Source organism: Acyrthosiphon pisum, chromosome A2 (genome assembly GCF_005508785.2).
Source record: "Acyrthosiphon pisum isolate AL4f chromosome A2, pea_aphid_22Mar2018_4r6ur, whole genome shotgun sequence".
In the NCBI taxonomy this organism is placed as follows: Eukaryota; Metazoa; Arthropoda; class Insecta; order Hemiptera; family Aphididae; genus Acyrthosiphon; species Acyrthosiphon pisum.
The window spans coordinates 115,718,338-115,736,537 of NC_042495.1; the positions used below are offsets into that span (position 1 = coordinate 115,718,338).

Consider the following 18,200-nt stretch of genomic DNA (forward strand, 5'->3'; position numbering starts at 1 on the left):
AATAACATAATTTAATAAATTACTTCTATACGTTTACCATTTGGTAATCACTAGTTAAAAATATATCGGCTTACGACCGATGCTAAATGCATTTTTAAATGATAAAATAATAATTTTGTGTATTTTGGTTTTATTTAAATGCATTTTTTTTTATCTGAATTATAAATCATTTCATTTAAATTTATTTTTTTCCTGAATTTAAAATTTAATGTGGTTAAGTGTGATTTTTTTCACACATCCTAGTTAAAAATAATATAGTTAAACCTTATAATTATTATATTAATATGAGTTATTATAATATAAGGCTAACATTTTTTTATTGATCGTGTATACCGAAGAGTTACTATTAATCAAAGGTTGGCAAGTTAATGAAAATAATTAACTCAGGCTAAGTTAAGTTAAGAAGACACAAGGTCGATAAGTTAAAAGTTAACAAATTATAAATTTAACTCGATAAGTCAAAAATTAATATAGACAAAAATATTAACTTAACTCAGTTTAAAAAAAGGTAATTTATTTTTTTTGAATTAGTATGTAAATCACATAAAGAGTGAATGTGTCTTTCTAGTTTCTAATTTATAAATTATAAAAAACAATTATGTTGAACTTTTATCATGATGTACACTATATACCTACTCTTTTACTTTTACTTTACTATTATTTAGTAATTTAAACTATATACTCATCTCAAATTAATAATATAACAAATATATTTTTTTATATCGTATAGCAATTGAATGTCATAATACTTGAAGATGAGTACATGACCTTCATATAAATTATAAGTTATATAACATTAAAACATAACAATTGTCAATTTGTAATTTAAAATTATTAATTTTATTAAAAACATTTATAATTGCAACTCACATAATATATAATTTACAACTTAATAAAATATATTAATGTACACAAAATTATGTTACCAAGAAAAAGAGCAGAAATGTTTGTGATTTTGTATTGGATTATTTTTATTTTATATTGATAAAAGTTGTAATATTTACGTATAAACGAAAAATTTCAAAATGATTTTAACTTGATGGATTTTTTTAAAATCAACTGAGAAAAGCCAAGTTATTTCAACTGTAAATTAAACTAGTGAAGTTCATAAGTTGATAGAAAATAAACTAACTAGTTAAATTAAAAAGTTAAAAAAAAATTGACTTTTTAACTAGTAAATGCCCACCTTTGCTATTAATAGATATACTATTTATTGTTTATAAACTATATACGAACATTAGTAATAATCGGTAAAAAATTATTTCCGTAAAAAATATTAAGTCACTTAAATTAAACAATAAACATAACTTTGGTACCTAGGTATAGTATGATATATGATGTTTACACATTGATATTATTTTGGTTTTAGAAATATCCAACCTATAATATAAACATACGTTTTATATATCATACATAATATAGTATTTACTGATTACTGGGTACCTATAGAGTATAGGTACTATATTGTAGTATTATGCGATTGAAAACGCATGCGTGGATAAAAACCGTCCTATGTCGGAAAAGTTAGTTTACACGATTATTAATTTCAAAAGATACATTTTATATAATAAAATAGAGGTCCCTGCACTGATTTATTAATTACAAGCGTCGAGGTGCAGGATTACCTACTGCATCACGATGAATAGCATTGGACTCGACAAGACTATGATCAGTGGGTTTGCATGATCATTGGGAGATGATTCCTGATTCGTTTAAGACGTTTATATTGTGACTTATACTTCGTTTATGATGGGTACTGGGTGAGACGACAGACGGTGAGGTCGTTATAGGAGAAACTGAGAAAGTATTCGTATGCGGAGTGCCGGAGTGTTTCCATAAACACATTGACACGTAGGTACTATATAAATTATAAGGTACCTTACCCTAATCTGTATGTACATATATTGAAACATCACAAACATACCATAAGTCAATAAGTGCTATATATAATATATATTGTTGTATAATGATACATTGATACGGCGTATACCTATTACCTATATAGGTATACGCTAGTTATTATTGTTCAGTATTATATTATATTTATACCTATTTGTTATAGGTATACTAAAATGAAGTGATTATTGATAATATTATAAATTATAATAGGGTACTGATTGTATAAACTCGAATTATTCAAATTAATTCCTATAGGCAAAATATGAGATTATCCGTAGAATTAAATTGTAACGTGATACACATGATATTATATTATGTTATTATGTATAGTTCATAGTTTATAATATTTTGATTTCGCTATAACCTGTTCCACATATTGCATGTGAATATGCCATAGTAAATCCAACAGTTTACATATAATTATAAAATATGAAATATGACTATATACATTTTTCGACTTTTGGGTAGGTATATTTTTACACTGTTATGAAATACATTTTGTCAAATATTGTGATGTGCTATACAGTTATAACAACTGCACAGTTGTATATGATATTATTGTTTACATCATATTAATTGTTCCATTATTCGATTTTTTTAATACTATCACTTCGAATCATGTTTTTGCCAAGTATGCATTAATTCAATATTTTTTCATATTTAAGCTGTTAAAACGTATACACATTTATGATGCATTTGTGTATTATTTGTGAGCGACGATGCATGTAAAACGGTTATTCCAGGATGTGTATATACCATGACACCATGTCACTTGTCTCGTGACCTCATATAGTCATATAACTACTCTATACAGGATAAAAAATTGACCAAATTCGTGCACGAATACATATTACTGAGCCGCCGGCAGTTATCTTTTATCTTTGATAAAATTATGAACGAATACTTGCTAGTATATATTATATTATTATTTTATTTACTAACCTTACCTTATATAACTTCCGGCGGCTCAGTTATCAGTATTCATCCGCGAATTTGGGCATTCTTATCCTTAATAAAGTATAGTTGTTAACTATCGATACGCGTGAACATTTCCGATATAAAAATGGACAGACCTCATTACGCTATATTCCTTGTGGCTAGTTGATTTATTTCAAATTTAATTCTATGAAACACGAACGTTGCAAAACCTATATAGTCAAACGAAACATGATATAAATAAAAAATGCTACTAATATTAATTTTAAAAATAGGCACGATCTGTATAAAATATATATTAATATTATTTTATATGGCACCAACAGATTGCTGATATAGGTATGTGCAAGTACAATATGTGAAATCGAGTCTAATATTTTGCCTAAATGTACCTAAATAATATAAAATCACATGAAGTCTTCTCGTATTTCAACACGAGTCTTAAATTAACTATTATAATAAGCGATTGCAAGCTGCTGATATTTTAAAAATTATAAGGTAAAAGCGATATGCAGCTGCTTGGCTCGTGCCAGATGCAACTCACAGCTGGGACATCCCGAAAACGAAAACAACTGTCCGCTTGGTGCTTATAAAGATAAAACACACCTGCTCACAACTAGCAAGGGACTATATCATAGACTTCTATGTATCCAGGCGTTTGCCCTCAGACGAAAAGCTAACCACCTTATTAATAAAAAAAACTCAAATCGTGTACATTAAAGAAAAAATAACACTTCATTTATTTTGATCCAGACAAATTTTATAAATAGCTATTATACAATTATTTTGAAAACCAAAACAGGAACATTTTACACAACAATAAAATACAACGTATTATAAAAATTACAAATATTTAAAAAATAAATAAATATTTAATATACTATTAATTAATTATAATCTATTGAGCTAGAAATCAACGCATATTTCGAACGAAAAAAAACAACTGCTTTATAAATAAATATAAACGATATTTTGGTCTAAAAAGATAATGCGGGTCGCAATAAGACATACATATTATTTTGTTTTAAAAAAATTAATTTGAATTTAACTCTCGGTGTGATTCAATCGTTTTGAATATCTTATGCGTAAGTCTTCTATGAACTCGTTCTTAAGAATTTTTAAGCATCTATAAAGTAAATAAATTAGACAAATATTATAAATTTCATTTTCATTGAGGTTTTAAAACAATGATACATTTTGATTAATATCTAGTTTAAGGTTAAAAAGTAAACACGTACCTTCTATATTGAGATGACCCTCGAAATTTGGCAATATCGAAACTCGGCGCGTGAGGCATATGAATTATAAACGCATTTGGAAGAACAATAAAAGTGTACCCTCGAGCCTCAAGCTCCATGATATGTGAGACTTTGTTCCAGCCGAAACCGACAAATCTGGTATCATATCTTGGAACATCACTGCGTACCACTACATAGGGTTCATAATCTGGTTCCCATGATACCTAAGCAAAGTATTAATTAGAGTTTACAAAGTGTAAATGTAACACCTTGGGATTGAAATGAATAAAATCTATACTCATGAGTTTTTTTTAATTTTAAATATTTTTTATTGCACTATCTGTTCATATAAGTAAGCATCGAAGTATCGAACAATAAGTAAATTTGGCGTATGGAAAAAGGAAAAACAAAAGATTCCGTGAACGGTAAATCATATCTTTTATTTTTCCCTTTTCCATACACCAAATTGTTCAAACTTCGAATACTTATAGGTGAATTGAAATTTGGAAAATAATTTGTAATGCTATATTTTATTTTAGACCAGCTGTTATCAACCGATGTGCCGCGGCCCACTGGTGTGCCTCAAGCATTCTCTATGTGTGCATTTTGAAAGTGATTATTAGAATAATTATACTTAATAAAAATATAATAAAATATTAATACATAGATAATAGACAATAGGTATATAAATATATATAATAAAGTAAAATATCGATTATCTAATTTGGTGTAAAAATTAAATAACCTAAAAAAATTAGTCTGTGATGAAGAAAACGTTGTTCATGGATGTAGTGGCGTAGTCCGAAGGGTGGGGGGGTACCCCTGCCCCCCACAATAAATGTATTACTTATATACGAAAACCGTAAAAACTTGGTTTAATTTATACTTACCCCTCCCCCCCAATTTCATAATCCTGGCAACGCCACTGCATGGCTGAGACATGTGTCATAAAAATATTGTAAAGAGCAGTGTGCCATGTTAAAAAAAGGTGGAAAACCACTGTTTTAGATGCTATACAATATTTTATTTACTACCTATATATTATACTAATACAATTTTTTACTTTGTACGGAACAGTAGATCCTTTCCATTTGGCGTAATTTGTTGCCGCGTGCCCTTTTGGCCACACATGATACCTAAATGAGAATAATGCTCCGTCGTCCAACATTCTCAGTATATCGGCTTTTGTTTGCGGAAATGCAGTTCTATATCTTTGAGTTTCAAAGGCAGGTACGACTAACGCCTATAAAATAGTTATAAATTTTAATTAATTGAATCAATCGCCTACATGTGTATACTGTATGTAGAGTCAATAGGTAATGAATTACTAAATAATTCGATTGCGCAAATGAATTACTTTATCGGAAGACTTGATGTTCATTATAAATATGTACTTTTTCAAATACGAGTATAGTCCGCTCATTGGCAAGAAATCGATGTCAGATAAGAATACATAGGGTGTTACGACATTTTCCAAAGCAACATTCCTCAGTAAATTTATGGGGTAAAAGTCCTTTAAGAAATGTACATAAATATGTTTAATTTGGTATGAACTATGAAGTACACAAATTTTATATTATTTCAGGTAAATATTATATTACCCCTTCCTTATAAACTACGTGGTATCCAATATTTTTACGATTCCTTAGCACTTCAGAATTTTGAGCGTAGCTCAAAAACTGTTGAGCCTCGGCATCGGACATATAAAGACTTAAACTTATTGGACCTGAAAAAAATAAAAATTCAAATTTTACGTGTTTATAACGTTAATACATGCATGATACATGATACATGATACATGTATTACATATGTTAGTCAATTGTAAAATCGTAACAAATATAATATTACCATCCCAATACTCGCATAACATTTCAACCATTTGAAGTCTATCCATCGATAGCTGGGCGACCAGTGTAATGTCGCATTCATCTGGTGATGACTGGTATTCGAAATCCAAAAAATATAAGTGAGTCCTTAGACTAGCCATGCCAGCTCTTCTGAACTCGTAACAAAGATCATCTTCACTAATCTAAACAAAAATGTAAATTGTAATTCAAAAACGAATAACCGTAGACACTTGAAATGCATATTATAATATGTTTATTTGATCAAGTCCTATATGTGGTATAATTTTCAAAATATTTTGACTTATTTTTAGCCGTTTTAATACATATTAAATTTTTTCCACTTTTTAGTTTTTATTTTGTATAAACGTCAATGAAATGTTATTTGTGAATCAAAAAGCGTAAAAATGTAATAAAAGGCACCTGATTTATTTTTACAATAGTACAACCGCTTATTTAAGTCAAGTAGTTTATTTTTTAGAATTTTTTAAAATATCAAATATTTTTGAGTAAATTAATTTAGAATGGGTTATACCTAATAACTTTTTACAATATAATGCTTTTGGGAATTTTCTGACATGACTATATTTATTAAATTATTTACTAACCATATAATTTTCACAAATTTTGTCATACGTTTAAGTAGCATCATTTTTTTCAGGTCGGCCTGTTACACTCTATATTATGTATTATTATTTATTATTATATACCAAAATTAAAATTAAAATGTTATTTAAAATTAATTATTGAAATTATTATATGTAGAGCCGAGAGTGCAGCCATCCAATTTTGGAAACTTGGAAATGTACATATTATGTCGTCATACCTATTCAAAGAAAATTATGATTCAAGACTTATATTTAATTGTTTCAGTGCCTAATGTTTATCTCTGATAATGTATAAATTTCTAAAATATAAGTATATAATATAATTAGAGGGGGATATTAATTATAATAATAATAAAAATATATATATATAATTAGGTTATTATTTTCAATAATTATACCGACACTGGTGACACTACCCTATATAGTCAGTGAATGTTTTAGAATTAAATGTAGTACCTATATATACAATATATACTATATAACATATTGTATAGTGTATACTTGTAAGATTTATAATAACATTTCTTATCATGTGACTTGTGATTATATGATTTATGAGATAATGATATACCTATATCTATTTAGTATTTACCATATAGATGAATAATTATTAGTTTGTATCATTATCATTTATCATATTATAGAATGGTCATTAGACCTGTACTTTAATACTTATAAGTTTATTTTATAAGCTTTATAATTTGTATACACGTAAATTATGATATTTCGAAATAATTGACTTACTTCCGGTACATCTTGAATAGTAGATGAATAATTACAACCAAATAATTCTCTCTGAAGCAAGTTTCCATCGTACTCCAGGAATGTAAGATATAAATTTCGAAAAAATTCAACATGTTTGTTTTTAACTTTTAGCTTTTTTGGTGAATTCCAATGAATTATCTGAAATTTAAAGATATTAATTTAAAAGTACTTAGATAGATAACATGCATTCAGCATTAATATATTGTACGATAATCAACTGCAGTATAGTTTTTATAATTGTTTTTAGATTATATGCGCCCCATGGGCCATGATGGCTTTGGGCCATAAAAAACATTATGTAATGAAATAAGATGTATATACTATCTATAGTATATTAGTATATATACTATATGCGATATAAAATACCCACAGATTATGGATAGGCACCTACAAAAGGACCGACAGGCTTATAAAACTGGGGGCCAAAGTGCCATACCGCCATGTGGCCCTTTTGTAGGTACCTACCCATAATCTGGTCTTTTAAATATTATTATTTATTAATAAACAGCCAACTTCCGAGGGAATTTGAGAATACCATGTCTAAAATCTTAAACTAACTTTTGGAAAACATTAAGAAGTAAAGATATAATATAATGTTTTATACCATGTAGGACGTAAGTATATCAAATTACAAGAAATAATTTAATCAAGAAAACTTAAGGAAAGATCTAGAAAAATGTATAATTCGATAGTAGCATTGTTGCTCTGGCAATAGTTTTATTAGTGCTTAATGCTCGTACTTAAACCACAATAAATATTCGCTATATTTCACATGAATCAGTAATCGGTATTTAGGAGTGTTTATATTTAGGAAAAAAAATTGTTAACTTTGTTTTTGGTTACTCCGTCTACATTTTATACATTGATAAAGTTTATCGAGCAACAAGAAACAAACCTTTAACTCGATAACTTCGGCGTAACACAGTTCACTCCTAGTATTGTCACTGAGTTGCACATTCCATTGGCATGGCATGGGGTATAGAAGTTCCGGTCGTTCTTTAATAATTGTGTTAAAAATGTCTTGATCAGCCAGACTGGTCCAGTAATGCGTGACTAGAGTTTTTACTGCAACAGATCTCCATAATCCGTTCCAGCCAATTAAACGTAATTTTCGTAAGTCCATCAATATCACACCCGTGTTGTAACTATAAACGATCAAGCGACAAGCGGCGTGTGAGTTATTTTACCTATTAATATATTATTTATGGGGAGGGGGGGGGGGCTAAGTAAAAAGTCTCTGATAATACTGCTCATATAGGTACTATTTTTTTTACAAGTGATAAAAGTATAAAACAATTAATTATATTAACTAAAATAGCAGGGATGCCATACTTCCCTTGGCACCCCATTGCGAATGCTCTTGATATGGCTTAATATAATATAAAGGTATTATTGTTTTCTTTTTCTATTGCTTACCCTCGGCCGAGCGCAGGCCATGGCTTATGTTTTTTCCATAGTTTGCCAAGATACCAATCGCTTTGATTCTCGACCAATCCTAACGACTAAAAAAAAAAATTAAAAAAAAATAGTTTTATAAGTATTTTATGTATTTATAATATAAATATATATTTTTAGAATGAGTAGGTATATTTAAACATTTAATCTTGATTTTTGCAAACCGTTTTATTTTATAATCGGTTTTAATAAATTTTACTACTATATTCTGTGTATATAGTATAATACAATTAATATTCCATGTAGGTACATTTAAAATCAACGTTAGGTATGCAACATTTTTATTTTTCATATAGTAAAATGGGTACTTACTTGTCCTTTTTTAAAACTTTTTAACATAGACCACAATTGAGCAATATCCGTTGCGAAAGTAATATCTGTATCCAAAACTAGGACCTGTTTCAACGTGTCTGGAAATACTTGAGTTAAGCATAGTTTCATCAAACCATAGACCCCAGAATAATGCTTGTTATTTATCCAAGAGACATCAGCTATAATTTTTTCAGCTGGATAAAACTCTATCTCCACTAAAAAGCCATATTTAATGGAATTTAATAAATATTTGAGTATGTAATATTTTTCGTAATAGTAAATATACTTACATTGGGGTATTTTCCAAGTATCGAACAAAGTTTTTAAAATTTTTCTTGATATAACATCTACGACGAAATGAAATCTTAATGGGTTTTTACGATAAAATAGTATTGATTTGATTAGCGTTACTACTGAACGTGTAGAATTATAACCAGCACACACGATTCCGACTTCAATCACTTCGCATTTATCTATCGTGTCTTTAATCTGAAATGCGTTTTAGTGAATTACTCAAAGTTACTAAATTGTTAATAAACGATACCAATATTGTTAATCAAGCTAACATCATGACCCATGAGTTAATAGTTGTTACATACTTTTTGAGAAGAGCAAGGCGCAGGAGTCTCTGGTAATAACTGTGGTGAATCAGTTGGTGAAACCGGAAACAGTGACGTCTTCATTGCAGCTAATAAATGATTTTGTGTCATACTAAGTTGCCTTCTTAATAATCTCAGCTCTTTTTCCATGGCTTCTGACGTTGATTCATGTTCTCGAACTTCGTAGTTGCTACTTTCCACGTATGTTAAGGCTGGAACTAAAAATATATTGCGAGTTTCAATAATGATAATGGTAATAATAATAAAGTCTTAAATTTCATTTTTACCTCGTTGGTTTAATACAGCATAGTATATGATTAACGATGCGAATAACGATCCCATCAAAAAACTAGTCAGCCAGTGTCTAACCAAGGCGGTACCAAGGGCACACAAACCATTGCGTCCCCTTCGTCGAGCTATTGCGATAGCCACAATAAACAATTATGGTCAATTTCTAATATACTTCTGTTGCTGTAATAAATCTGTAAATTTTCAAATTCTTAATTAATTTTGTGGTAAAATAAAGGATTTTTATTATTGGTAATTCGTTATAAATATTTATAGTATACGCAATGATTTTATATTTTTTATCTTATGAACCGTATAATATAAACACTCATTTCAATAAGTAAAAAAAAAACAATTTATGAATAAAACAGTATTACTTAATTTTAAGTCATTATACAATACAAACATAATAATTTTTATTGTTATAATTTTTGAACTTTTTTGAAAGACAACAAATATTATTATTGATAATTGATTGATTATGTATTTTTTTTTTTGTGTCTGTCATCACCTTTTAAAGTTTTAAGTCAGTAAAAAGGTCCTGTATTTCTACATCAGCATTTTTTTTGGCGTGCAAGCATATCTAGTCGTTACTTTGGTGGAGGGAGGGGTGAAAGAAAAAGTAGTCCTAGAAATTTTCAAAATGCAGCGGAAAAACAAAAAAAAAAAAAAAATTAAGAAAAATGTGATGATATAATATCATTGTACAAGAAAAACAATTCTAAGCTAAGGTCAGTCAGCCTATGATATATTACTAAGTATATTTGATGATATTATTGTGAATAAAGTATTTTATATATAACCTGGAATAAAAATATATTTATTATGTAGAACCTTGTTTTAAATTTTCAATTCTTAGCTGTAAAAGTAGAATATTTTTAAAATTTTTAACTACAAAATAATTATTACATTTTGTCAAAATTTAAACTTTAAATGCTTATAAAAAAAATTGTGCCAATGTATTTTTTACATTTTTAAACTGCTATTGTAACATAATATCAGGAGCCTTGTATTGAATTTTCACCCTTTTTGGTCCGACAAATAAAATTGTATTGATATTTATAGGACAAAAAACTAAAAAAATTGAAATTTGAATTTGTCCGTAAACAGCTCGAAATGAGTTAAAATATTAATCTTATGGTGTATAGAAAATGAGATTATAAACATTCAGTGGAATTTTCATGTATCTACAGTAATTCGTTATTAAATAACAACAAAATAAGAAAATCGCAGCAAAATCATAGAATTAAAAAGAAGATTTCTATGAATTTCTAACTCAAAATAATTGTAATCATAATTTTTTTTATAAGCGTTCAAAGTTTCAAAGTTCAAATCTTGACAAAACACGTAAAAATTATTGTTGTGCAAATTATTTTGAGTTGGAAATTCATAATGGCAGTGTACAGATTATTTAATATTTTACTACATACATTATCTACAAAACTTGACAAAAATTGATTTAAACAATAACAATTCTAAAATAAAATAAAATAAATCATTCGATAAGTGTTGAGATAACATGCACTGTGTATAAAATAACTATAAACAACTATAACTATATATTAATATTGTACCTAGTGTATAATTGATTTTGATACGTATATGGCTACGTAAATTATATTATATTATTCATGAATATAATATATAAATAAATTGCACTTAACGAACATTTTAATTTATTATTTCAATTGTATTTATGTATAAAAATGTATAGTTGCGCTTTTTTTATAACTTTAGGTATACTATAGCATGTAGTTATTTGTATAACGAAAATATGTAAAAATCAATACAAATTGTGACTTATTTATGCGGCCACATAAATTATAATATGATGACTAAGTAAAAGTTTAAAATAGCACGCAATGTATGAATCATAATGTACATAAAATATCTTCTCTATTATAGGTAAGTATAACTCATTTTTAAAGTAATATAAAAAAAGATTACTGTATATTATGAACAACGTATATTCACCAATATGAATTACCCACAATAAATATTTAGATATTAATATTATAAAGCTAGGTAATAAAAACATTATATTTTTTTCTCTTAATAAAATACATTATTGTTGTTGCTTATTAGCTATATAACTCGTTTAAGATACAACCCTTAAAATGGTATTAATATAGTCAATATTATAAATTTTCGTAAAGTAATAGCCACTTATAATATTGGTACTATTTTTTGTTTAACCGATAAAATTAAAAATAGTGATAATTTTTAATAATATATCAGTGGAAATATTTTTTCTTAATTTTAATATTTTGGGGCCGTAGCCACTTTCCTCCACTGTCCATTTTCCACAACATTATTTTAGACTGAAATTATATCTATTTTCCTCGAGTATTTAGCCAGTGTTCTAGTAAGGGCCCGTATTACAATAGTTGAACTCTGGTTAAGCTACCGAATTCGGCCGGTAAAATCAGTGGTTCAAGCGTAACCGAGGTTTAAACTATGATTGTAAAACGGGCCCTTATACGTTCCGTATTATAAAGATAGAGTAAGGCTATCCAGGGCTTGAAAACATTATAATAACGTTATATTTGACAAAAAAACGATTGAAATTTGTAAAAGTAATTATAACGGAAAGCGATAATCAAAAATAATTAAATACCGCAAAACAAAACATATAACGATTAACAAAATATATTTTATATTAGTTATATTAGGTATATATCATATATCCAGTGTTGAGCCGAGATAAATATAATTTTATCTAGATAAAGATAAAGATAACTAAATTATTTATTTATCTATATAAAGATGAAAAAAAGGTAGGCAAGTGTATGTCATTCTGCTGTACAGTAGGTTACAAGTGGGTTACTGTATAATGGATGGTATTAAATTCGAATTCAATTATATAATATCATTGTATAAGAAAAACGATTCTGAGCGGAGGCGGTATGTCAGTCTAGCTAGTAAAAGACATACAAGTATTATATACTTATCTAAGGTATTAAAAAAAATTGACCTATAATAAATTCCAAATTAATCATATCACAATATCCATTAGGTACATATAACGCGTTATACATCAACAACAAACCGTGGTACTATCATAGAATTGTGCCAATGTATTTTTAATATTTTTCAACTGCTATTGTCACAATATATCAGGAGTCTTGTATTCAATTTTTACACTTTTTGGCCAAACAGATAAAACTTTTTAAGCACTTTTACTCAACAAATAAAGTTTTATTGACATTCATAAAAAAAAACTAATAAAATTGGAAACTGAAAATGTCCCTAAACGGTTCAAAACAAATCAAAATATTTTGAAAATTGTATCATGTATGGAGAATGGAAATATGAACAACGGGTGAGAATTGCATGTATCTACGGTCATTTGGTTTAAAGTTACACTAAAAACCAAAGTCGATTTTGCTTAAAAATTCCCGTTCTTCCTTAATTTTTCTTTTGTTTTTCACGGCGCTTTTAAAAATTACTGGGAATTTTAGATTTTGACTTGTGCACAAGTTGACCCAATGCACCAACAATATTCACTTTCCCATCGAACAAGATATGGAAGTGGAAAATTGAAGCATTATTTCGACTATTTATCGTGTACACAAACACAAAAAAAAATTTTTTTTTAAAAATTAAAATTAAATTAAAAAAAAAAAACACATCATTGTAAAATCAATACATTCATCGTTCTACTCAGAATCTAAAACTTTTTTTTATTTAGATAAATTATCGGATAAATTTTTTTATATTGGTTTATGGCACTCTCCATATAAGCTCGTAGCAATATAGAATAACTTAATAGTATGTTATCAAAAATATCGATGGTTATTAGTAAATACTATCTACTTAATAAACTACTTAATTGTCAACCTATAAATTATAATAAATTAAATTATCTGCAGAATAAGTTTATCTAGAATAACGGTGATTTTTATCTTAGATAACTGTGTAAATTAATATTCACTATTTATCTAGATAAAATAAAAGATAAAAGAATATTTATCTAGATAAACTCAACACTGCATATATCACCAAGCAAAACATAACGCAAAACGAAATTTATAGAATATTATTGACCGAAAAATAACACAAAACGAAATATTTTAAAATCTATTTATTTAAAAGGTCTATTGATTTCGTAGAAACATTTATTTCATGCAACAATCTAAAAGTTGATATTATTATATTTCGTATCCGTGAGGCCATTACCTACCCGAATGATGAATTAGTTATTGTTTTTAAACTGTAGGTATAGGTATACACTATTTTAAATAACGATAAACGCAAAAATGCGTTACGTTTTAATTGTAAATATTAAATAACATAAAACAGAAAATTTTTTTTCAAATGCAAGCCCAGCTGCTAGGATCACATTTTCGGTTCGTACATTCTGGTATCGGCTATATCCGAGGCTATATCTATATCAGCTGTCGATTAAGACTAATAAAGAATATTTTTTATTTTTTTGCTATGCATAAATTATTTTAATTACCTAACTATTTTATTATTTTATTTATTATTTATTGGAGGAAAATGGACACTGGAGGAAAACGGTATCTCGTTTTTGGAGGAAAATGGCTACGGCCCCAAAATATTAAAATTAACAATAAATATTCAGTATTTTATAACATTTAATAGACAATAATTATTTTGGTTTTCGATTAGTTTTAATTCATCTAATGCTAAGTTGGTACAATGGTACCTATCTACTTATATTTTATATTTTTATGCCCAATACATTTTATGATAATGCATTGGTACATAGTATACATACTACAACCTACCTATAATTTCTTTATATAATAGGTACGGGTCTGTGGCAACACTGGGTATTGAAAAAGCCGCCAAATTGTTTAGGTATGAGGTATGATAGGTACTGTAGGATACAGCAGGTATTAAATACCTAAGACCTAAATTTATAATATTGTCTCAATAACAAAATGAGTTTGAAATTTTAAAGTAAGATGGATTATATAAAAAAATTGAACTTTCGATTTAGGTAAAATACCATAAGTACCTAAACAATAGTATTTACCTCGGTATATTAATTTTTATTATGATTCGTCGACTCCAATTATGACACGTGTGTCGTGTATAAATTATATAAGAGCTAAATAGTAAAATATTTATTCTGATTACTAGGTGAATCTGCATGCAATTTTGACGAATAGTTACGAAACGTGTGCAAATAATATTTACATCTACTATAATATATATTATATTCTCCCAAACATAAACGTTAAAAAACAATCAATACCTATTTATGAATTTGTTTTTATATAATAAACTCATTACTCACCGCTTATACGTCGTTTGTTGATCGCGAACGATACTATCACGCACTTGAAACATTTACGGGATCGTCCTGCAGAGCTTTTTCTACACTGCTTATAATCGATATCGTGACGTAAAATACGCTATACTATAACTATTAATGTAAAAAAAACCTTCCTATTCCTATACAATATATATATATAATTATAATTATATATATGTATAGGTATTATTATTATGGGTCAGTTGACAGCGGTACACGCGTTATTATTTTATTATAATGAATTTAACGTACGACTGTGTTGACGATCACGTATAATATAATGCGATGTAGGTATAGCTAATATAAGGTAAGTACAATATATTCGATAAGCCACACGTTTATTTTAATAGAGACCTCGGTCGCACAAAACTGAACGGGTAGTGCGGGAAATACCGTCGGTTCTACGCTGCAGGAAATGCTAGGGAATATCGCCGTACACCGCGGCGGTTGACAGTCATGCCCACTGCGGCGGAGCGTGCCCGTTAGCCGCGCGGGCAACACACCTGTTCGTAAAATCGATAATAACCGATGGACGTGACGGATGTTTGGTAGTTTTTTTCGCGAAAGTCCACGGTTTCCGCCGCGACACGTCTTTTTGCCAAAAAACGGCGGCGAACGCACCGGGGTAGATGCGATTTTTTCGACGAAAATCGCACAGCATTGGACGCGCCGCCCACGATTTCTGGTCGAAGGGGACGGATGCAAAGCGCCGACGAAGGTCTGTCGGTCGACCGGTCGATATCAACATATGTATAATATATATTTTATATGTATGTGTAATAATATTATGTTATTCGTCCGTCGCGTGCTGCCATCTAGTGCGCGACAACGGTTAAATTAAATTTAGGTACCAAGCTACGTCCTGCTACGGACGAGTGAATGACATTCACGATATTTATGACTATAATATATAGTAGGTATATAATTATATATTATTGCGAATATAGGTACTTAAATTGTATTGATGCCGACAGCGCGGCACCGTAATAATTGTGACGAAGTGTTTACTCGTGTACGTACTACGTACCTATTTAATACAGTAATAGTGTAATACATCTAATACCTATATATGCTATATTATATATAGTAGGTATATAATGTTTTAATGTATTATGTACTATATGTATATTATTATACTAAAAATGTATACCTATATATTATTGTGTAGGTGCAGACTTGTAGTGTGGCGGGTATCGCCTACATACAATATTAAATACGACCTATCAGTTATTACCTGATACGATTTAAATCTTTTTGAGACGTTTTTTTTTCCACAAATTGATTTGACGAACAATGTTTTAATATATATTATACGTCCAATAAACACCAATACAATTCATCTAAAATATTTTAGTACAAACATCCAATAGGTAAAAATCAATAAATAATAATGATATATTAGATTATAACATTTAAAGACCTTCAAATAAGCCATACGGTCTAAACGAGACAGCCAAAATACAAGTTTTATACATAAGAGTATAAGACTGATACAGTATTATATAATGACTAGGTAATAATGAATAATGACTGAACATATACATTATACAGGCAACAGTACAGATGAGATTACCTCCAAATTGACAAGTGTAATTTGTAACAGACGTTTTTTCGTAGAATCAAATAATACTTCCAGATGTAATAATATACCTACATATTTTAATTACAGGGTGATTCACCAAGCATGCTCATTGCTCACCCACATGTTTTCCTTAAACAATTAATTTATTCAAATTCTGATTTTTTAAATTTTTAAATATACTTTAGGACTATATATTTTAAAATTCTTGGGACTTTCTGTACTGATTAATACTAGTGTCTTGTGTTGATACAAGCTTCTATTTTTCAAAGTGAACCCTTATTTTTTGGAATAACCATTTTTTGAACATTTTGACATATTAAAATCAAATGATCCGAGGTATAGTAGTTTTTAAGTTATTTAACTTTGCGTACTAAAGATAATATAGTTTATTGTCCACCACTTCACAATAATGGGTTTGTAAAATATGGTGGCAATGGTAATTTAAATATTTTGGTATAATTCATAAAAAGGGCCGATTGTATAATAAATAGGTACTATAAAGAAAAAAATAGATCCGATATTAATGTATTATTATATATATTTTATATTATAGATTCTGAGCGGAGCGATGAATGTATTGATTTTACAATGATATGTGTTTTTTTATTTTTTGTGTGTCACCACCATTTCGGGAAGTAAAACTGATTCGATTTTCTTCAACAGTATCTTCAATCTTGTTCGATGGGAAAGTGAATCTAGTTGGTGCATTTGGGTGATCATAATTTAAAATTCTCAATAGTTTTCAAAAGCACTAGGAAAAACAACATAAAAATTAAGTTTATTTTTCTATGAATGCTCTTTTGGGACATACTGTACAATATTATATTATATTATCATTGAATTTAAATTTAGCCCCATGTGACTCACTTGTAACTACCTACTGTACAGCAGAGCGACACCAGCTGGCAGCTACTTACCCACCATTTTATACAATTATCCTTTAATATAACAATTTTAACAACGGAAAAGCTTTTCGTTTGAAATTCTAATTATAGATATAATAAAATGTTCAAAAAAAATTATCCACTAAGCAATTGACAGTAAAAGAGGGGGGGGGGGGAGTTATCATTTGCCAAACATAATTTTACATTGCAGCAGAAGACTCTTTAAGTAGTACCTTTGAAAAAATCTCAAGAATTTGAAAATATAGTCTTTAATTATTTAACTAAAATATTAAAAAAGTTCCAAACTACTGAATTTTAATAAATTCATTATTAAGGGGGCTGCAGCAGATTTTGTCAAAAATTAAAACTAATGTAAATTTGACCAATCTAAACATTAATTTTGTTTGTTATAATGTTTTTCAATATATTTAAATTCCGTATCATAAAATAAACCTTAAGGGGGCTCCAATCAATGAAAAAAAGGTGACTTTTAGACCAATAA

At 28.3% G+C, this 18,200-nt stretch overlaps 1 protein-coding gene across 4 annotated transcripts in view; it reads right to left on the reverse strand.

Annotated features, from left to right (window-relative positions):
• Positions 1 to 3,547: 3,547 nt before the first annotated feature.
• The window catches only part of LOC100161512 (LARGE xylosyl- and glucuronyltransferase 1), a 16,757-nt gene continuing 2,104 nt past the window's right edge, over positions 3,548 to 18,200 (reverse strand). Inside the window, exons 1-15 of one of the 4 annotated variants that reach the window (XM_029489689.1) lie at positions 15,485 to 15,948; positions 15,215 to 15,337; positions 9,945 to 10,139; positions 9,658 to 9,875; positions 9,349 to 9,547; positions 9,059 to 9,273; positions 8,708 to 8,793; positions 8,187 to 8,436; positions 7,271 to 7,429; positions 5,923 to 6,103; positions 5,675 to 5,799; positions 5,431 to 5,586; positions 5,137 to 5,316; positions 4,074 to 4,297; positions 3,548 to 3,961 (exon numbers count right to left, since the gene is read on the reverse strand). In XM_029489689.1, coding sequence (XP_029345549.1) covers positions 3,880 to 3,961; positions 4,074 to 4,297; positions 5,137 to 5,316; positions 5,431 to 5,586; positions 5,675 to 5,799; positions 5,923 to 6,103; positions 7,271 to 7,429; positions 8,187 to 8,436; positions 8,708 to 8,793; positions 9,059 to 9,273; positions 9,349 to 9,547; positions 9,658 to 9,875; positions 9,945 to 9,999 — 2,130 coding nt within the window. In that variant the 5' untranslated portion in view covers positions 10,000 to 10,139; positions 15,215 to 15,337; positions 15,485 to 15,948 and the 3' untranslated portion in view covers positions 3,548 to 3,879. Of the gene's footprint in view, positions 3,962 to 4,073; positions 4,298 to 5,136; positions 5,317 to 5,430; positions 5,587 to 5,674; positions 5,800 to 5,922; positions 6,104 to 7,270; positions 7,430 to 8,186; positions 8,437 to 8,707; positions 8,794 to 9,058; positions 9,274 to 9,348; positions 9,548 to 9,657; positions 9,876 to 9,944; positions 10,140 to 15,214; positions 15,949 to 18,200 lie in introns of those variants that run through there. The other 3 variants (XM_029489688.1, XM_003240878.4, XM_001944600.5) reach the window with 3 other exon arrangements.